The 22486-nt window shown below is 40.6% G+C and overlaps 1 protein-coding gene across 2 annotated transcripts in view; it reads left to right on the plus strand.

The window, feature by feature from the left end:
- Nucleotides 1-22486, plus strand: part of COL4A4 (collagen type IV alpha 4 chain) — a 98483-nt gene that overhangs the window by 67643 nt on the left and 8354 nt on the right. Inside the window, exons 30-40 of one of the 2 annotated variants that reach the window (XR_013542974.1) lie at nucleotides 5963-6106; nucleotides 9918-10025; nucleotides 10366-10547; nucleotides 12347-12410; nucleotides 14322-14396; nucleotides 16083-16190; nucleotides 16866-16973; nucleotides 19381-19452; nucleotides 20331-20459; nucleotides 21549-21721; nucleotides 22316-22471. Coding sequence is in view for 1 of the 2 variants with exons in the window: in XM_072995991.2 (XP_072852092.2) it covers nucleotides 5963-6106; nucleotides 9918-10025; nucleotides 10366-10547; nucleotides 12347-12410; nucleotides 14322-14396; nucleotides 16083-16190; nucleotides 16866-16973; nucleotides 19381-19452; nucleotides 20331-20459; nucleotides 21549-21656; nucleotides 22316-22471 (1254 nt within the window). In the remaining variant the exon portion in view is untranslated. The remainder of the gene's footprint in view (nucleotides 1-5962; nucleotides 6107-9917; nucleotides 10026-10365; nucleotides 10548-12346; nucleotides 12411-14321; nucleotides 14397-16082; nucleotides 16191-16865; nucleotides 16974-19380; nucleotides 19453-20330; nucleotides 20460-21548; nucleotides 21722-22315; nucleotides 22472-22486) is intronic. The other variant, XM_072995991.2, reaches the window with a different exon arrangement.

A 22486-nucleotide genomic window follows, 5' to 3' on the forward strand; every position in this document is an offset into this window, starting at 1 on the left:
AAAGAATATTCCATAGGTAACAGTCCATAGAAAATAGTCCATGTACAGTCCTTAGGAAAATCCCATAAGTCCAAAAGTAATCCAGCAAAGCATAGAAACCAGTCCATGTAGGGAGGCCACCAAACTCTCTCTCAAGACATCAGGGTAAGTCCCATATGGCTGAAATGTAGGTCACGAATCACTGAAAGGTCGGTCTTGGAAAGACAAAGTCCATAGGTAAAAAGTTCCTTTTTCAAGAGTAACTGGCAAGGGCCTAATGCACCTTCCCACGATGTCATCCAATCAGAGTTCGTTACTAGGCAAACAGTCCTGTTACATTACATGAATTCTTTCTCATACACAGCAGATGTTATTTGGGTTACGGTGGTTTATCAAAGAGCCACAACAATTTCCATCTATCTAATCACACAGAGTCCTTCTCAGGCCTTCAGAATAACATGCTCTCTGCTCGCCTAGAAAACAACTTGTCAGCATAGCACAGATATTATATACAAAGAAACAAAATGGAACCTCTCTGGCTCACTTCATAATTACAAAACCCATATGCCTTAAAAGATTTTAACTTAAAAACCCATCTCATCACAAGCCCCCTGAAGATTAACAAAATTCCTAAACAATTTAAGTTTTAATTTTGATAACTGAATAAGATGAGATGTTATAATGAAGCATTAACAAAATAGAGAAAGATATTAACTTGAACATAAAGTAATACATTTCAAATATGATTCTAAAATAGCAAAACAATTGATACATGAGAACTATTATAATTACAGTATTTACCATACATGAGAGAAATTTGCCTTAGACACTTCTACTAGTCTGAAAAACAGAAGAATAAACATGTTAGTATAATTAATCAAATATATCACTCTGCATATGCTCAGATAATACTCTAGTCATCAAACAGTAAAATAGTGAAACCAGGGTTAACATCATAATAACTTGACAATCTAATATACTGATATGTAGTAATAATGGATAAAACACTCTATGTATGCTCAGGAACATAGTCATACAGAATACCAAGAAAACTAAACATCAGAGCTTTAACAATTCTAGCCATTTTCTCCCCTTGCATCTGCACTAAACACTCGAGATAAGCAGTGGGGAATTAACAGTAGATGTTCAACATCAAAATCATATTTTTGCAATCTGAAATACCACTGCATCAATCTTGGGCTTCGATGTCTCTGCTTCTCTAAGAATGTCAAAGTATTTTGGTCTGCTGGAATTGGATCAGGGCTGTAAATTACAAGGTTGTCTACATAGCCAATCACATAATATAAATCACCACAGAATTCATCAACCAATTTCTGAAAAGTAACATAGGTATTTTCCATTCCAGGTGCTAGTTTTCTGAGTTGGTAAATTCCCTGAGGGCAATTAAATGACGTATAAGGGCGATGTTCCTCTTTAATTAAAATCTGGTAAAGCCCTCCTTTTATTCTAGTCACAGAAATGTATTCAACATTTGTAACAATTTCTACCAACATCTCAACATTAATTGTAAGGATTGATTCAGTCTTCGTGAGCTCATTTAACTGGCTAAAATCCAAGTCCACTTTAGGATTAGGTAATACAGACTCCAATACCTGTTCTGAGCTAAATTGATCAATGCCTTCCTCGCCTTGGTCCAGAAATGCCACACCCCTGGACACATGTATCACTGAATTAGCTGTGCTATCAGGTTTGGTCACAAGAGGCCGCTGTTGCAACAAAGTTCCCTCGGGAGTACTCTGCATAGCCTCAGAAACAGTATCAGCATTCTCACCACTTCCTTGGCAAATAGGCTGTTGAAAATAAGTATTGTCCCAAACCTCTGCTTTTCTTTCTAAAGATCTTTCTGAGAAGATTAACTGTGGTACTGGGCCAAATATTTCAGTCTCTGGAGAAACATCAGTACTTTGTAATCCCAAAAAGTTAGCGCTTCCCCCATCGTTGGTTGTGTTAGAAACAGTCTCACAATGTGAAAGTCCATGCTGCAAGGTCTCTGTACAAATAACTCCTCCTGTAACATTACTCAACGTCTCTGGTAAAGGTACTTTATCTTTTTCGGTCTGCTTTGATGTGTTCTGTCCGGTCCTAATTAGTTCCCCCTTATGGAGCATTGCCTCCCTGCAAAGCTGCCAGGAAGACCAAGGAATGCCCTCCAACTTCACAGTATCTAATTTCACTGAACTCGCGGGGCTAAGAGAAGGGGGGTTGTTGGAGATCTGACATGCATCAAAATCTGCTGACACAAGTCCTGGCAAAGAATTAAGCTGAGTCTCTATTACATCTAAGCTGATGTGAGGGCTCTCAGTCTCATCCCGAATTATTTCAGAATTTCTCACCTGTCCTGTGCTCTGAGTAAGAGCTGAGGTTGGTGCTGAGCTGATTTCCAATGCACTGCAGTTTTCCCTTGCGCCGTCCGATGCTATTTCCCGGCAAACTTTCGGCTGCATTCCTCTCCCTTCGCGTGGCTCCAGGGCCTGTAAATCCTTTGTTTGGACGGACGATGAATCGCTGTCTTCTCTGGAATGCTCCTTAGCATTCCACTGGGCCTCGTTAACTCTTTCCACACACACATCTTGCATCTCAGGGTTGCTTCCAATTGTTTGAAGCGTCTCATTGCAGTAATCCCCAAAGGAACCCTGCTGAACTTGGAAAAACCGTTGCATCAAGCCAGGTTCTGTGCTAAGAAAACGTTTTAAAAGGATGTTTTCCTGATAAAGCTCACGTATCAGGAAATCTCTTTCCCTAATTTTCTGCTTGGCTTGCTCGAAAAATCCCGAAGCCACTTCTAAGAGTATATCCACGGACTGTTTTTTCTCCTCCATCTCTGCTGGCAAACTAGCCTTGGCTAGGTCAGCAATAACAAACAAAAAGGAGAGAAAGAAAAAAAAATTTAAAAATCTCCTCTGCACTTCTGACCAACTGCTGTCCCTTCTGCTATCCTAAGATAGGCGAGAGAACAAACAGCTGCCAAACCAAAATAAAATTAAAAATCTCTTCTGCACCTTTGACCAACTGCTGTCCCTTCTGTGACCCTAAGATCTGTGAGAAGACAGACAGCTGCCAAACCAAAATACTGAAAAATCCAAAAGGAAGAGAAAAGAAAAACTGTGATCACTCTGTGAACCCTAAAGTTACAGAGATGATCAATGACTGAACTGGGTGCAGATAGATACCTCTAGGGCCAGGTCATCCCAACAGATGCTGAGATCATAGGGCATGACTCTAGGCCAAGCCAGATGCAACTAGGTACTCCTGCCAGATCCTAAGATCGTAGTGGGGAGACCCAGAGCTAGTCTGGAACACGGCCAGGTGCTCCGGCAAATCCTAAGATTATAGGAGTACGCTTAGGCCAAAACAAAAAAGAAAAAACCTGGATGCAAGGTCCAAAACAATGTAACCAGAACAAAGTGGCCAGAGTCATTTATGCAATCCTAAGATTTTGAAATGACCTGCTGCTATTACAGAGTGCAAGCACTCTAAAAATAAAGGACATGCATCTTGGAATTTCTTCACTACAACGTTGTAACAACCTGCACATGCCTACTGCTTAAATCCAAGTGTTTCCTAACAGTTTGCTTGTCCCACTGGGAATCTCTTTCTTAAAAGAGCACCCCAGATTCTAACACACATTACCACAGCCTGAAGATTTAACACCTCTCACCACAGCCTTTAGATCTAACTGCTGGCAAACAGTGTTTCCTAGGAAATTACTGTTTACACCCAGGGAAGCACCTAGCTCCTTGAAGCCTCAGTGTCCCACTGCAATCAAAACTTAGCTTGTGGATCAGAGTCACTCAAGCTGCCAGATAGAACAAAAATTGGTCATCCTGAGGTACTACAAAACCCAGCACGTGGTCCATCGCGCAGCTGCCACCATGTGACGAACACGGGTTCGAAAACACGCGTGTACGCTTGGACAGAGAGCAATCAGGAGTTTGCACATGCTAAAATGAGCTGAAAGAGTCCAATTCAGCCAGCCATGCTACAACACTCCTTCTCACAGGTCTGCCCACATAAGAACACCCTGGTACTCTCAGATATTATTGTGAAAAGGTCAAGTGGGCTTTGTAGTCCTTAGACTTAACTTGCACCACTGACAGGACTCTAAGTAAGCTAGGCCGAGGCAGCACTCTCAGATGACCCTATGGCAAGTGTACTGTTCAGGAAACCAAATGAGTTTTATAAACTTTATTTTATTAAAGAAAAAGCATGTTACTAGATATTCAAAGCCAAATTAAACCAAAACAAATAAACTAGCATTGTGCTGTTTAGTTACACAGATGTAGTGAGGCAAAGAAAACATGAAAAATATAAAAGTATTCAAAAACCCAAAAAGCCATTAAAAAGAATACAAACAGTTCCAGTCCAGGAAATCATTAGTAAACAAAATAATCCAAGTTGGTTATAACAAGGCTATAGTCCTCAGTGATCATAGAATAAAAATCCCTAAACAAAAGTAAAAATCCATTATATGTCCCATAGTCCTTAGAAAAGAAAAATCCAGTAAATATACCATAGTCCTTACTAAATTACAAGAGCATAGTCCATATGGAGTATTCCAAGAAAAGAAGTCCATAAAGAATATTCCATAGGTAACAGTCCATAGAAAATAGTCCATGTACAGTCCTTAGGAAAATCCCATAAGTCCAAAAGTAATCCAGCAAAGCATAGAAACCAGTCCATGTAGGGAGGCCACCAAACTCTCTCTCAAGACATCAGGGTAAGTCCCATATGGCTGAAATGTAGGTCACGAATCACTGAAAGGTCGGTCTTGGAAAGACAAAGTCCATAGGTAAAAAGTTCCTTTTTCAAGAGTAACTGGCAAGGGCCTAATGCACCTTCCCACGATGTCATCCAATCAGAGTTCGTTACTAGGCAAACAGTCCTGTTACATTACATGAATTCTTTCTCATACACAGCAGATGTTATTTGGGTTACGGTGGTTTATCAAAGAGCCACAACAATTTCCATCTATCTAATCACACAGAGTCCTTCTCAGGCCTTCAGAATAACATGCTCTCTGCTCGCCTAGAAAACAACTTGTCAGCATAGCACAGATATTATATACAAAGAAACAAAATGGAACCTCTCTGGCTCACTTCATAATTACAAAACCCATATGCCTTAAAAGATTTTAACTTAAAAACCCATCTCATCACACTTCCCTCTGTAGTTAGAGCATGGTTTGCTAGACATTTTTGAATTGCTTTAGGGGAAATGTTTTGATGCTGTCGTTCACCTCAGAACCGATTACAGTGGTGTAATAATTTGTTCCGCGAGACCTACTGTCTTGTGAAATTTTTGTCTTGCGAGGCGAGTTTTACCATAGAAATGCATTGAAATTTAATTAATGCATTCCTATGGGATTTTTTTTTAAAAAGTCACTTACCAGGTAGGGAGCTGGGGAAGCACCATCAGAGGACTGGCGGGGATCCCCAGCAACCGCAATCGCCACTTTCAGAGGTCCCCCGGCAGTCCTCCGATGGTGCTAGACAAGCCCTCCCCAGCACCATTTTTGAACTTCCCGCTCTTTTCCCCTGCCTTTTTCTGTTCGGAGGCTTGCCGAGCACCATTGGAGGCAAGCCTCCGAATGGAAAAAGGCAGGGGAAAAGGGCAGGAAGTTCAAAAATGGTGCTGGGGAAGTCTTCAGAGGCTTGCCCAGCTCCATCGGAGGACTGCTTGGGGACCTCTGAAAGCGGCGATCGCGGTTGCGTGGGACCCCCACCAGTCCTCTGATGGTGCAGGGGAAGCCTTCGGTTAACTTTCATTTAACCCCATTACAGAAGTTTCAGTTAACCTCTTTTCAGTTGAAGAACTTTAAATACAAGCATCCCTCTGTTCTCACAGCTAAAATGGAGCAACCACTTTAAAACATTTAAAATCCCAGTTTAAAGTTCTTTTCCAGTTTTCTTTTGTGATCTTATAAATCCAATAGTAGCATTATAATTGAAACTTTTATTTAAAGGCAGCAAAGGATCCAAGGGCATGCAAGGTTTTCTTGGACTCCCAGGAAGTGAAGGAGAAATGGGAGCTCCTGGTGTGAAAGGTGAAGAAGGACAAAAAGGTCAGCGGGGTTCTCCTGGAGAATATGGGCTGATGGGCCCCACAGGTATGTAACTTGAGCTGTGTAACTTGCATGGTCCTTATCAGCAGCTAGAAAAATAAAGACTAGTATACAGTTCTCTGCAGTAGCCAATGAAAGTATTACATCTTGAAAATACTCATCGAAATACAAAAGATGAAACAAAGTACAGTGGGGTCTCTACTTAAGAACGTCTCTACTTAAGAACAATCCAACTTAAGAACAGCTCCATTTGCTAAATTTTGTTTCTACTTGAGAACAGAAATCCAAGATAAGAACAGGAAAAAAACCTTTCCTGCTCTTTTTTTAAGGTCATCTTAGGTTAAAAAAAAATTCTCCCCCTAGTGGTAGAGTACGTATTAACCAGCTTTGCATTAGTTCCTATGGGAACTAATGCTTCAATGTACGAACGCACCTCTACATAACAAAACAAAAAAACAAACAAACAAACAAAAAAAAACAACCAGAACGGATTAATTGGTTTTCAGTCCATTCCTATGGGAAATTTTGCTTCAACTTAAGAACGTTTCAACTTAAGAACACCATTCCAAAACCGATTAAGTTCTTAACTAGAGGTTCCACTGTAGTTTCTATGGATGGAAAAGAGCAGATACGGATTAAATGGTTTTCAATGCATTCCTATGGGAAATGCAGATTCAACATAAGAACTTTTCAACTTGAGAACTACCTTCCAATACGGATTAAGTTCTTAAGTAGAGACCCCACTGTATTATTATTTTTTAATAATAATAATAATAATAAACCTTTATTGGCCTTTTGGCTAAGATCAAGTGTAGTATTATTTTCATCGAAATACAAAAGCTGAAACAAAGTATTACTACTACTACTACTACTACTACTACAGTGGGGTCTTGACTTGAGAACTTAATCCGTATTGGAAGGCGGTTCTCAAGTCAAAATGTTCTCAGGTCAAATCTGCATTTCCCATAGGAATGCATTGAAAACCATTTGATCCGTATCTGCTCTTTTCCGTCCGTAGAAACTAATGGCAAGCTGCTATTCTGCCTTCGACCACTAGAGGGGGATATTTTGTTTCTTGTTTTCTTAGGTCAAGAAAGGTTCAGGGAAGGCAGGGAAAATACAGTCCAGGCAATACAGTACCAGGCAGTCGGAAGACTGTCTCCCAATCCACTCTCTAAACGCTGGGAGGAGTGAGGAAGCAGACAGGCACCCTTTTCACTGGCCAACAGTTAACTGAAAGTTCAAATTTTGCACTTTCCCTGCCTCCCACGTGGGTTTTTTCAGTTCTTAACTCAAATCTAAGTACTTAAGTCAAGTCAATATTTTCCTATGAGAGCGGTTCTTAAGTCAAAATGTTCTTAACTCAAGCCGTTCTTAAGTCAAGACCCCACTGTACTACTACTACTACTACAGTGGTGCCTTGCTTAGCGATCGCTCCGTTGAGTGATGAAATCGCTTTGCGATGGACTTTTGGCCATCGCTGGAGCGATCGCTTAGCAATGTCCCCTATGGCTAAAATTCGCTTTGTGATGATCGCGGGGAAGCGATCATGGCAAAGCAAACTTTTTAAAACAGCTGATTGGCGGTTCCAAAATGGCCACCACAAAAACAAAATGGCTGCCACTGTTTTGCCTCGCTTTAGAGGCACCCAAAATGGCTGCTGCTATGGAGGAATTTCACTTTAAGGTAAGTTTTTAGCCCATTGGAACGTATTAAACGTGTTTTAATACGTTCCTATGGGCTTTTTAATATCGCTTAGTGATTAAATCACTTAGCGATGTTTTTTCCAGAACAGATTAACATCGCTAAGTGAGGCACCACTGTATTATTATTATTGTTGTTGTTGTTGTTGTTGTTACAAATACAAGACAGAATCTTTGACTGGTATTATATAACAGGTAAAAAATGTAAACAAAAACCTAAGTATCGGTTAAATATGAGTGTAGCATATATGCTGTTCCTAATTTTGCTGTTTTTTGCAGCTCTGATAATGTTATTTCAGAGATCTGCAGCTGATTATAGCATTTTATAAAATTCCATGACATTGTTCCCAATTCCCCAATGGTATGGAACTATTGAAATGTGTTTCATCCACAAGCAAATTATTTCTATAGCCAGGTCATTTATGAACAGGATGAAAAGCACTGGTCCCATGACAGATCCCTGGGGCACAGCGCTCTTCACCTCTCTCCATTGCGAAAATTGTTTCTCAGCAGCCTTTGGTGAGGGATCATGTCAAATGTCTTCTGAAAATCCAGATAGACAATATCCACTGGTTAGCCCACATCCACATGTCTGCTGACCTTTTCAAAGAATTCTAAAAGGTTTGTGAGGCAAGACTTACAGAAGCCATGCTGATTTTCCCTCAACAAGGCTTGTTCTTCTATTATCTTGGATGAGGCTTTGCACCATCTTCCCTGGAACAGACATTAGGCTAACCAGCCTGTAGTTTCCCCGTGTCCCCCTCCTCCCCTTTTAAAAGACTGTTGTGACATGTGCTATCCTCCAGTCCTCTGGCACTGTGGCCATTTTAATGGACAAGTTGTATATTTAATTAAGAGATCAGCAACTTCATTTCTCAGTTACTTAATAACCCTTGGGTGGATGCCATCTGGGCCCAGTGACTTACTGATCTTCAGTTTATCAATCCACATGCCTGCTGACCTTTTCAATGAATTCTAAAAGGTTTGTGAGGCAAGACATTTCTTTTGCCAGAGTTTGGGTTCCTTTTTATTTTCCTCATTTGGGAAGGATTTCCATTTATGGAAGGACCCCTCCGTGCCCTTCATAGCCTCTCTAACTCCACTTGTTAGCCATGTCGGCACCCTCTTTGACTTAGTTCAGCCCTTCTTTATTTGTGATATACACTTCCACTGGGCCTCTACTACCATTGTTTTAAACAGGCTCCGTGCACTCTGGAGAGACTGGATTCTTTTTACCTTCCCTTTCAACTTCTTTCTAACTAGTTTCCTCATCTGAGGGAAGTCCGCCCTTGGGAAATTAAGGGGTTTTGTGTCAGATTTGCTTGACACACTCCGCCCAACATGCGCGGAGAAAGAGATTGCAGCATGGTCACTATTCCCTAGCAGCTCAGTGACATTCACAGCCCTAACCAGGTCCTGAGTACCACACAATATTAAATCCAGAGTCACCTGTCCTCTGGTGGGCTCCATGACAAGTTGCTCCAAGGCACAGTCATTTAGTATGTCAAGAAACCCAGTCTTTCTTTCTTGACCTGAGCACTCATTGGCCCAGTTGATGTGAGGTTAATAGCGACCCTTTGCAGTATATTTCAGGTGTACAGTACTCAGACGTGGTTTACCATTTCTTTCTTCTGGGGGCATTCTAGTGTAACTTTCCTAAGGCTACACCAGCTGGCTATTCTGGGATGAACAATGGAGAATCAAACTTCTAGCCTATGATTCTACAAAAAATGGCTAATTCACTGAGCTACCAACCAGATAAAATAATTTTCTTGAAACAAGATTGATACAAGGAATGTATTCAAAATTTTCTATCAATATGCCTCTCCGAGTGCTTCAAAATGTCTTTTAGACTTTAATTTTTGATAGTAGCTAGGAAATGTGTACCTATTATGCACAAAACTAACACCAGACCTACCCATTACATTATTTTTGAAATGTAACTTAGTCTTACCCTTATTATAAAGAAAAACAATTAGTTGCAAGAGACTGTGCTACTTATTATGACCTACATCAAGGCTCAGGTATTTAAAATGTGGTTCAGAGCCGTAAAGTTTCAGAGCACAATCTGTGTCATAGTGGCAAGAATGGGCCTGACGCTAAAGTGTGTTATTAACAAACCTCTGCCTTCATCTGCATATGTTAAATTAAAGGTGAACCAGGACCTCAAGGAGAAGATGGCCGCATTACCATATTGGTAGAGAAAGGAAGAAAAGGGGAGCCAGGTCTCTCTGGTGACGAAGGCTTGCCAGGCACACAAGGTTAGTCAACAGTTTCTAAGTAACACAGGAGTCAATAAATGTAATGTTAAGTTCAGATTCTGATAAGCCTCTTCTATATTTTGGGAAGCAATTATGGGTTTGTAGTTACACTGCTGTTGAGTCCTTTTGGTGGCAGTTTTGGGGAGTTACCTTGTTTAATAGACTGTCCTATAGGCTATACATGTGTTCTGTGCCATGTATGTCCTAAAGTAATATATAATATATAAACTAAAGATTGGAAAAGTTGCACATTTGGACTAGAGTTCCCAGAATCCCCAGGCAGCATAGCCATTTTTGTTAGGAGGATTCTGGGGCTTACAAGCTCTTTAAATAATTCCAGGTGATAAAGGCAGCCCTGGCTTCAGAGGGATCCCAGGATTGCCAGGCAGAAGTGCACCTCAGGGAACCCAGAAGGGCGAACCTGGTGATACTGGGGAGGCTGGTTTTCAAGGACCCCCAGGCTTTACAGGGGCTCCAGGACTTAGAGGTATAATTGGCTTTCCAGGACAACAAGGTGACCAGGTATGCAGAGGTATTTTCATCTAAAAGTCTTATGTTTACATTCGCCTTTATACCTGTTTTGTTATGCAGTCGGTATGGGATCATAACAGCTACTTGTGTTACATATTTTCCTGATGCCTGAGGAACAGCTTCTCTGGCTATGGGATTTTTTTTTAAATCTAAACCTCAGCAATAAATGTGCTGTTTTTTAAAATTGGTTTTCATAGCTACTGAACAACTTCTTGAGTAAATGTCTTGCAAGGCAGAAATGTCAAATTTGTCTGTGAGCCCCACTGGCCCTAGCTGTGTCTGTGGGGGCCCCGAGAGCTTCTCTGCTCTTACTGTCTCTCTGAGGTCTGGTCCTGGCATTCCTGTTGCCTGTGTTTCCTCCAGCCAGTAATAAGATCAGGAAGGGGGCCGAGGCTTAGGTGCCTTTCCACCTCATTTTTTGGCATCCTCAGTTGACCCAGGATGTCAATCCAGAGGTACTCTTTATATGTGTATTGCCGGTCACTTAGGGGCTATGACTTCTCCAGGTGATCTTCTTCCATATGGAAGCCCTTGTTGGGGACCTCTAGGGTTTCCCTCCAAGGTCCCTCTTCCTCTGTCTCCTGTACCTCCGCATATGGCAACAGATCCCCTATTTAGATCCTGTACCCCTCTCTCTCTTTCCCTCCTCTTGACCCCTTGTCCTCTAAAGCCTCTGTCTAGGTTCCCCATTCTAACATCTCAGGTTCTTTGGCCATGGGTTCTCCCAGCACACATTCCAACCAGAAGGAATCTCCTAAGTCCACTGGGAAGCTTGCTGTTTGCAATTCCCTAGAACCAGGAAGAAAGTGAGTCGGCCTACCCACAGGGGTACCTGTGACACTGTCATCTTCCTCACACTATCCTTCCATGTCGGCTACATTCAGGTTAGCTTCTTTTAACAAGCAGAACAAACACATTGGGCATTAAAGGTAGACTCTCCCTAAGATAAAGATTATTATTTGTGAGGTGAGCTTTTAAAAGGTTGTTATAGTATTTATATGACTTGTGATTTTCAGCCTTGTTTTCAGGGAGGCTGTTTAAAAATGAAAAAAATGGCAAAAATCAGCTCTAAAGCCTCTATGAACTCTATTCACATCCAGAATGGTTGTTCCAAAGGAAGCCATGTGTAATATTATTTTTAAAAGTCACTTCTCTGCATTATCAGAGATTGCAGAATGGTGCATAAAAGATTATCATTTTATTTTAGAATTTGGAGGTACTTAATAAATATGAGAAAAGAGGTCTTCCTCAGACTGAAAGCCTATCTAGTCCAGCATTCTTTTCACACATTGTCCAGTCAGTTGCCTACAGGAAGACCCACCCCCCCAGGAGGATAAGAATTTAGCTTCACTCTCCATTTTGTATTCCCTAGCAAATGATCTACAGAGCATTCTGCCTCTTATACTGGAGGTGACATATGGCCCTCCCAACAAGTAGCCAAGGATGGCCCTAACCACCATGAATTATCTAGTATATCTTTAAAGCCATCCATATTAGCCACCATTGCTACATCTTGTGGACATGAATTCTGCAGTTCAACTGTGTGCTGTGTGAAAAAGCATGGGTTTCCCCCTTATCTCTTCTGAGTGTCTTACCATACAGCTTCAGCAGATGACCTTGGGTTTTAGTATTATGTGTGTGAGAGAGCTAAACTTCTCCCTATCAACTCTACTTACACCATGCATAATTCTGTGTACCTCTGTCAGATCTCCTCTTACTCCACTCTGGAGAACTGCACAATTATTTTATATAATAATTGATGGAACATTTTCTTTAAATGCAACAATCAGGGTGGACAAGGATTGCCAGGTGCTCCAGGAATTCCAGGATCTGATGGTCAAAAAGGATCTAAAGGTAATGAAATAATGGCAATATGCTGAACAAATGCATGAAAATTACCATTCCATAAATACATTAGGAAAAATAAATATACAAACAAAAATAATCAAAAATCTCAAGACTGACTTGTATATCTCAAGGAAAGCTTTCACGGACCATCCTGGGGATGAAATGCTGGTACCAAGCAAATGCTTGTATTATGTTACATGTTTTAGAATATGGTAGAGGATTTTTTTTACATAAGATTATTGGATTTTGGGACTGTGAAATAAATTGTGATTAGAGTAACAGTACTTTGCTTGCTTTTTGCTTTGCTCTTTTTTGATTTCTGAAGGGTCTTGCACAGTTTATTCGTGAAGGCTTTCACGGCTGAGATCTAATGGTTGTTGTGGGTTTTTCGGGTTCTTTGACCATGTTCCGAAGGTTGTTCTTCCTAACGTTTCGCCAGTCTCTGTGGCCGATGGGTCTTGCAGGTTTTTTTATGTGGTTTTTTAAATATGTTCTTCAATGTTATAGATAGATAAGGTGGTCAAGAACTCCCATTTCTTTCAGAACTTGCCATTTGGTCTCTAGTTCCTCTGCCCCTTAGAAATCCAGCTTGAACTTCTGGGAGTTCTCAGTCCACATACTGCTGAAGTCTACCTTGTAGGATGTTGACCGTAATCTTGCTAGCGTGTGAAATGAGTGCAATTGTACAGTAGTTGGAGCATTCTTTGGCACCACCCTTCTTTGGGATTGGGATGTAGACTGATCTTTTCCCGTCCTCTGGCCACTGTTGAGTTTTCATAACTTGCTGGCATGTGGAGTGTAGCACCTTAACACCGTCATCTTTTAAGATTTTAAATAGTTCAACTGAAATGCCATCACCTCCACTGGCCTTGCTGTTAGCCATGCTTTCTAAGGCCCACTTGACTTCACTCTCCAGGACGTCTGGCTCAAGGTCAGCAACCACACTATCTGGGTTGTCTGGGACATCCAGATCTTTCTGGTATAATTCCTCTGTGTATTCTTGCCACTTCTTCTTGATATCTTCTGCTTCTGTGAGGTCCCTTACCATTTTTGTTCTTTATCACGTCCATCTTTGCACAAAAGGTTCCTTTAATATCTCCAATTTCCTTGAACAGATCTCTGGTTTTTCCCTTTCTATTATTTTCCTCTATTTCTTTGCATTGTTCATTTTAAAAGGCCCTCTTGTCTGTCCTTGATATTCTTTGGAAGTCTGCATTCCGTTTTTTGTAACTTTACCTATTTCCCTTGCATTTTGTTTCCCTTTTCTTGCCTGCTATTTGTAAGGCCTCGTTGGAAATCCACTTTGGTTTCTTGCATTTCCTTTTCTTTGGGATGGATTTTGTTGCTGCCTCCTATACAATGTTACGAGCCTCCAGCCATAATTATTCAGGCACTCTCTGTCCACCAAATCTAGTTCCTTAAATCTGTTCTTCACTTCCACTGTGCATTGATAAGGGATTGGGTTTAGATTCTACCTGACTAGCCCAGTGGTCGTTCTTCAGTTTAAGCTTGAGTTTTGCTATAAGAAGCTGATTATCAGAGCCACAATCAGCTCCAGGTCTTGTTTTTGCTGTCTAGAGCTTCTCCATCTTTGGCTGCAGTGAACATAATCAATCTGGTTTCGGTATTGCCCATCTGTTGATACCTTTCAACATCTGCTTTTTAAGTTTTAATGTTCTTTTGGTGTGGACAGTCAAAAAGCGTATAGTTGAAGGCCCTAATGTACATCAAAAGAGTTACAGCCAAAGAAGCCCTTAGAAAAATTAAAAGCCTAAAAGTTCTATGAAGCAATAGTACAAAGTCAGAACCACTGTGACAAAGCCAATATAGACAGGGGGGAAAGTGTTCTGTTTATTTACTTATTATGTTGGACACTTCTTGTTCCTGAAAGCAATTTCTATCTTTGAATTTTTGCAGGTACTAGGGGTGATCCAGCCATTAGCTTTGGCCAGCCTGGAGAGAAAGGTTCTAGAGGAGATCGAGGATTGCCAGGTTATTATTATATGTTTTGTTTATTTGGCAACAAATATATACTAGTTCTTTCTTTCTTTATTCATATCAGAGTGTTGTACAATTCAAAATCTGGACTCATAAAAATACTGTATAGACAAAATCAAAAACCAATTAAAATGGCCAGACAATTAGACTATTTTTAATCAGAAGCGATCAGAGCTTGATAAGCATGCAGAAACTAGTTAAATAACATGCTTATCATCTTATTATGTATATTAATTTGTGACTAGAGGTGGGCACAAACCACTGGTTTGGTGATTCGTGCTGGTTCATTTAGTGGCCAGCAGTAGCCATTTAGTGGATGAAGCAGTGCTTCAAAGCCCTGCTTCATCCAGAGGCAGGGCCCAGAGAAGGCGGGGCAAGAAGCCAGGCCATTGCTTCCAAGTTCGGTGCCTGCTGGGGGAGGAAAAGCTTTGAAGCACTGAACATCTGTTTGGCTGCTAAATGAACCAGCACAAGTCAGCAAACTGGTGGTTTATGTCCATCTACTTAAAGACTAATAAACTCTGAAGTTTGAAGTGATGAACAAGGTTTAATCATACTTTTACTATACCGTACACATTTTTGACTCTTCATGCATTCCTTTTTGCTGTACATTGAAGTATGCACCATACATAATTGCGTATTTATTTGTAAAGACTTACATCATGCATATTTGGCTCCAGCTTCCTACTGAGTATGTACAGTAATTAGTTGGAAACATATGTTTGTTTCTATACAGTGTATGAAATATCTAGTGTCACTTATTTATTTATTTATATATATATATATATATATTAATATATATATATATATATTAGATATATATTAGATTTATATAATGTCCATCTAGAATGTGTCTACTTTGGGCGGTTTTACATGGCAAGTAAAAACAGAGAAGCCTTTATATAATCATAGTGTAATATGTTAAGTTCAAATAATACAGTTACCACTGTGTTGCTGCTTGCCACTACCACCTAGTGAAATCATTGTTGTGATAGCATACGGGTGGGCACGGCCCTTTGAAACCTGGATCTAGCCCTTTTTACATCTTCAGTTATATTGCTCATTCTGTAGGATTGTTGTGGCTTATCTGTGTGACTATTGTAGTCTACACTTCTTCAAATTGTGTATTTACAAATCAAGTGTTCAAAAATAGTGTACTGCACAGTGCACTTGAATCTGAAGTAAGCAAGTCCTGTTTTCCCATTGTACTAGCCCACACATACAAGATGGCTATGTAAAATAATATGTCAATGTGTTTCTGAAAAGCTACTACTTTTAGTAGAATAATGGAGCATGCAGGTTCTGCCTTATTGTTATGGAGACTAAACTAGCTACTTCTGATGAGAGATAACTGAGAGTGGGAATTAATAATGTAATTTTGGAAGTGATAGATGTGTGGGTTGTACAGTCTAAACTACATCCTCTAAGCTAGTCTGCTTCCCTTAGGTGCAGTGAAAGAGGCTGGCCTCTATCAACAGTGTCATAGTGAGATTCAATTCTGTCTGGTTGGCTTTCTTGCATGGAAGAGGAGGGGGCAGCTTCCTGTTCATGTCAGGCAGAGAAAACTCTTGGGCCAGTCCTAGAATTATAACTATTTGCATAGAACATGCCACTTTAGAAATCCACTGTATTAAAAATCTGTTAAACTAACTCATTAACTTCTTCCTTTGTTTGGCTAAGGATTTGATGGATTACCAGGAGACCAAGGCATACCAGGTGTTCAAGGGAGACAAGGAAGAGACGGATTCAAAGGTTTACCTGGATATGCAGGAACACCTGGCTTCCCAGGTGAGCTAGAAGTAGGGAAAGGAAAACTAGATTCACTAAAAAGTTAATCGCCAATTACATGTAAAAGGTATGGGTAGGTCAGTGGCTGGAAGTACGTCCACAGTGGAATGCAGGACTCATTCAAACAATAATCTTCATGCTCACCTTCATTCTTCATTCTCCTTTACCTGTTGCAGCCATGTGGAAAAGTCAGACTTGTTGGTTTCTGTAACATCTTCCTGTATTAGGTAGGCATCTTCATAATGAAGGCACATCTAGGGATTAATGTTTCTATTATATGTCACTATAGTATATGCATTTGAAACAAAATGCTATTGCACATCTGAAGTCATGGTATGCTCCCAGCTTTATGTTGATATTTTATATACAAATGTACCCTATTCTATACGGACTGTTGTAGGGAAATGAGACAGTCGGGAGAAACAGTAATAATAACTTACCATATTTTTCCAATGTATAAGATGGCCCATGTATAACACCCCCCCCAATTTTGACCTTTTTGAGCCCAAGTGCCGAAATCAGTCGGCACCCTCCGGGCCTGTGCATGCTTTTCTCCTCGGTTTACTTCCATGTATTAGACGCCCCTCAATTTTTAGTGTAATGATTTTAGGAAAAAGTAGTGTCTTATACACAGAAAAATATGGTAACCATAATGAATATCTCTTCTAACTACAGGTGCTCAGGGAGCTGTCGGCTTAGCAGGAGCTCCAGGTGAACAAGGTACTCCTGGTATTTTGGGACTTCCAGGTTTGCCAGGATTACCTGGCAGCCTAGGTAGAAAAGGTAAACCAATATTTTGTGACTTGTGGCAGTAAATGGGGTGGGCTGCTGAAGTTGACAAGTGCAATTGTAAATATAAATGTAAAATTTGTATGTTGAAAACACAGCATGTAAACTCAGGAGGAGGTCTCAATTTGTGTAACAGTCCAGATTTGGAACTCTGTTTATTAAATCCTAGCTGAAAAAAGTAAGGGCAGAATGCATTTCCATAGAGAAACTGTGATTGATCTCCACATGGTTTTGCTTTAGATAACAACAAAATATTTTCCCCTGGAACTTTAGATGTTACATGTCCCTGGACTCCATTTTATGATTTTGTGTGGTTGTAATCTTTTATTTTAGTATTATAGCTAATATTTTTAATTAAATATAAATGAAGCAGATCTGGTATGTCTCAGTAGGTTAGAGCATCTGCCTTTGTTTTTTTATAAAAGAGATACATGCCACCTTATACTAAGGGCAGTGAAGTAGATTTAATTTTAAGTTCAAAATTAGCATAAAGATTGTGATATTTTGAGCTGGTCTTAAGAAATGAGCAAGTATGTAGATCCCCCTCCCACACACACAAAGCGTACTACTCAAGAGTGAATACAGTATTTTGGACATTTAATTGTGAACTGAAGATTTTTACAGGAATTTTAGTGAAGGCTAATAAATAATGAGAGCACATTTGTTAAAGTAGTTGCATCTGTGTTAGGAATTCATTATTTTTTTAAAAAGTAAACTTTAACCTTATAGTTTGTGCCAATTCCACCTACAGAAATGGTTTTCAGATGTACGTAGAGGATTAGTATTATACTGTAGAGCCCTTCTGCTATGGGGAAAAAACCTATAAGCAGCAGCACACTTTATTCTAGTTTTTAATTACTACTTTCATAGTTGTAATTAATGGCCAAGTCTTAAAACCACATTCACTTGAATTATTCTTGAAGTTTAAACAGCTTTATATTTAAATAAGGCAAGCTGCAGAATCATGCTGTAATATATAGCAACAGTTCATGTGTAGTTCAGCCAACTAAACTTATAGACTGTAACTGTTCCAAATGTAAACGTAAAAGTGTTGATTTTGTTTTGAATTGCTGGCAAAATTGTTAGAAATTGCCTAGAAAAGTAAACAAAACCATCAATCATAGTTGAGTAAAACAAGGATCAAGAGACTTAGAACAGTAAACTGGATTCTGAAGATTGACTACAACCTTTAATGTTTACCTATGCTGTAGTCAGGCCCTGCATAAGGTATTATCTCTTATTTTGTGTGTTGTCAAAATACTGACAATAAAGTGTAAACAGTAAACAATAAATTTCAGATGCAGAGTAGTGATCTCTCTAGTTCTTTAGCTGTTACTGGGTGGAACAGTACTGTAAGTAATTAAAAAACACAGAGAGGGCATTTAGAGAAATCTCTTTTCATTTTCAGATGCTGAAATTAACAATTTTTTAAAAACACACACCTTGAATATGGAGGAATTCTTGCCCATTTGTTGATTCGTACCTCAGCTTTTGACCAAAGACCTCAAGGCTTATTTTTCTCTTCCTTACCTATGAAGTAGAGAGAATGAGTGAGAGTGTGTGACTGGCCTAGCCAGTGAGTTTATTGGTTGGGTGAGGACTTAAACCTGGATGTCCCAAATCCCAATCCAACAGTTCTAAGCACTCCAGTATACTTGCTTGCTATAAGATAGCCTTTAAAAAAAGAAGAAGCACAAAGCCATATATAGATCAATTTTAAAATGGGGTGAGTCAGTTGGTGAAGGGTCTGCCCCACGTAAAGCTTTCTAGTTTGCTATAGAAAGTGCAGGAAGTTTTTTCATTGCTTGCCTCAGTAGGGCTGTCATTTTTGCATCTTCTCTACCACTGAACCAATATGGTAGAACTCAACTATGCCAGTTTTAGGCTAGTGTACTAACAGGAACCAGCCCTGGCTGAGTCAAAGAAACAATGAGTGTTTGGATCTGGCAGATTTCAATTAAATTGGCCAAAGCGTCCCTTTTGGCCTCATTCTCCTGGTGGCCAGTAGATGAGTGTCATTGAGCTTGCAACAGTCACACTGGAGGCTTCAAAAGCAGAGATATACCACCCTACTAATAGATCACCTCTCAAAGAGTTGATGGTCACTGTCTCCCCAGCCTAATCCTGCTCCATTGATCTCAGCTGAGGACAGGCTATTGCATCATAAAAGTTCAGGAAAACTGTTGTATATGAAAATGACTTTAGTTTCCTGCTCTTTTTCATATACTACTCTTTAGCTCTGTAACTCTTCAAAAATTGTCACTTACAATATTTTCTGTAAAACATGCTGATGTGCATACTGCTAAAATGTATTTCATTATTTGGTCTCGAGTTTTTTCCCCCATGGCTACTTTCCTGTTTTAAATCCTTCCATTGTTCTCTTCCCTGTAACATTTACAAGGCATTTCGGGACTACCTGGATTAAATGGTTTGAATGGGCTGCAGGGTCAAAAGGGGCCATCAGGATCTCCAGGTAAAGAATCAAAATTACTGCATTAAAAAGTGTGTGTGTGTCTCAGTGTCTCAATGCCGACAAGTGAAAGATGCTGCTGGTCAGTTGAAAAGCAGATGAGGGAACAGGGCTGCAATGTGTGCTGGATAGGGTTGCACTCATCCTGAAAACTGAGGTCCACAGTTTAGGTATCCTCTTGGATTCATCCCTGAACCTGGATGTCTAGGTTCCAGCAGTGGCCAGGAGTACATTTGCACAGATAAAACTGCTGCCTCAGCTGTACACATTGAGATGTCTCATTCGGCTGCAGTGAGACATGTCTTAGTTATATCTTGCATGCAAGGTTCCCTCTAAGGCATGTGCCTCTGTGCACATGTGCAGCTCCACCTCCCTCCAGGCTACTTTCCTCCTGTCCATGCAGCGATCGTTTCCAGCCCTTTTGGTTCCAGTCATGATGGGAGGCAGAATCATGTATGCATGCAAGGGCAAAGTCACAAGAGAGAGAGGTGTAATTAATGTACTTTTAATTATTATTATTATAGTTTAATTTCTTTATAATTTTTTTTAAAATGTGTAATTTATTGTGTTTTTAACTTTACTTGTTTTTAGCACTGTGAACTGCCTTGGGTTGACTCACTGGAAGAAAGGCAGCCTGCAAATGATACAAATAAATAAATAAATAAATAAAATTTATTGACCTGCAGTGTGGAAAGTGTTTCAAAAACTAAGACTTGTACCCTTTTTGTTTGAAAGACATTGAGAGGCCTAATTTAGTGATGCCAGTAATTTGGAGACAGAGCTGGAAAATGTTGATTAACTTCACCTGGGAAGAAGCAGCATGTGTGATGCTCACTGGAATTCTGTGAAGCTTTATGCTATGTTGTAATTCCCTCCTGAAGGTTTAAATGAAATTGGACCTCCAGGAGACATTGGAGATCCTGGACCAAAAGGCGACAGAGGAGAACCTGGGCTTCCAGGTGTTTCATATCCAGGGCCACCTGGAGACATGGGCCTCTTAGGGCCTCCTGGTAAGAAACTGTTTTCTCCATTGTTTTTATGCAGGAACATAGTTTATCTTCTGCCATCTAGTTAATGGGAGGGTGGAGTGTTTTGTTTCCTTATAACGACATGATAATAGTGAGTAGGTTCCTAAGATTCACATTCAAACACATCCCACATGGCATTAAACCAATGGATGTGGAGGAATTGAAATTCTTTTGGAAATGCAGTGTTTTGGGGGAAAGGAACAGACCAGTGACTGAAACACAGCCTTGTCAGCTCAGACTTGTAATTAGCAGAGTCCTTCTTCAAGTCCTGGTGAAGGAAATAACACGCACACACGCTCTTCTTCTTGCAAGACACTTGTATTTATAATATGTACAAATATACAGAGCAGCAGTCCTTCGGCGTGGCAACAATATAAGTAAGTAGAGGCAAAGTAATGGATAAAAAGAATAGAGGAGAAGGTAGGAGAATAAAGAGAGTACATCATGTATACACAGTACAGTTATATACATGCAAGTAGATGCTTCTGTCCAACCAGGAAAGGTGTTGCATCATCCTCAGACACACCTCTTCAATGTCACTGTGACTCAGCACTTCTGAGTCTGCACAGGTGAACAATATGGCAGTTCATTATTTCTGCTGCCTTGACCTCTTCAGGCCTGTAAATTCTCAATGTTCTAACAAGCCTTTTAAAATTTCATAGCACCTTCACAGCCACTGTTATATATCGGGGTCCCCAACCCCGGTCCACAGCCTAGTGCCAGTCCATGGCTTTGGCAGGACTGGGCCACAGAGACAGATCTCCCACCACCCGCACGCACTAACGCAACGAACACCCACATGCACAGCCCACCCACCCGTATGCCAGGTGCCCCACCCGCCTCCGCATGCACGCGAGTGTGACCTGCCCCTTGCGAGTGTATCCCACCCACGCATGTGCGAGCGTACGACCTCCCCCCCTGTGAGCACAACCCGTCCACGAGCACAGGAGGTGCCCAGGCTCCCCGTGCACGGAGCCCACCCCACCCCAACTGGTCCGCAATTCAGAACCACTGTTATATATCACTATATTTCCAGCAATAAAATACAAAATACTTTCCTTTTTCTTACAGGCAGGCCAGGTGCTACCGGACTTGCAGGCCCAATGGGTCAGCCTTCTGAAAACAAGCTTCCTGGGCCTCCAGGTGACCAAGGTCCTCCTGGCATAGATGGGACAAGAGGTGCTAAACTTTTGTACGATTTGGGCGGCTAATCAGAACAGTTAGAAGGAAGCCACTAAAACAGGGTAAAAGTCTCCCAGAGATTCTTTTCTAAAGCAGGCAGTTCCTCTGTTCCAGTCAAGGACTTAGGAGAATAGGGTCTCCTCACCTCATAGGAAGTAATTGGATAATTCAACTTTATTATGCCTTTACCATGTAAACTGCTCTGGTGGCCTTTGACGAAAAACTGACTCTAATAAAGTGATTATATATAAAGTCTTGACTCCTTCTAAACCAGATAAAAGATATTAGGGGTCCAGATCAAACCAATAGCTGTGGGGGGAAAAAAACATTTGGTGACCTTCCGTGGTAGATCTGGATAAGAAATCCAGTAGAAATATTGCCTATCAATGTAGGACAGTCCTTGGCTAGATGGAACAGTGCTTTGACCGTGAAAGGCAGCTTCCTACATTTCTCTGATAAGCCCAAAGGATAATGTAGGCTTCCCTTGCTACCCAGCACCATTTTTAGTAATTAATTTAATTTATTTTGGGAATATGTGTATTTAAGTTGTTTCTAAAACCACTACACTGAAACCTGTTGGATGTTTCATTATCTGTCATCCTTGATTAAGACATCTTGGCTCATTTGTTATCAGGGATATTTATTTTTCCCCCCAGGTCTTCCTGGCAAGCCTGGTCCTCCAGGAAATACCATTCTTGTTAAAGGCGATCCAGGTGATTGTGGGACATATGGCTCACCTGGTCCTCCTGGTCCTCCAGGAAAACCAGGAAATAAAGGCATTCCAGGAAACCCAGGAAGGGATGGCATGAGAGGTATGGCTTGATATT

The sequence above is a fragment of the Pogona vitticeps genome, chromosome 3 (genome assembly GCF_051106095.1).
Source record: "Pogona vitticeps strain Pit_001003342236 chromosome 3, PviZW2.1, whole genome shotgun sequence".
NCBI lineage: Eukaryota > Metazoa > Chordata > Lepidosauria > Squamata > Agamidae > Pogona > Pogona vitticeps.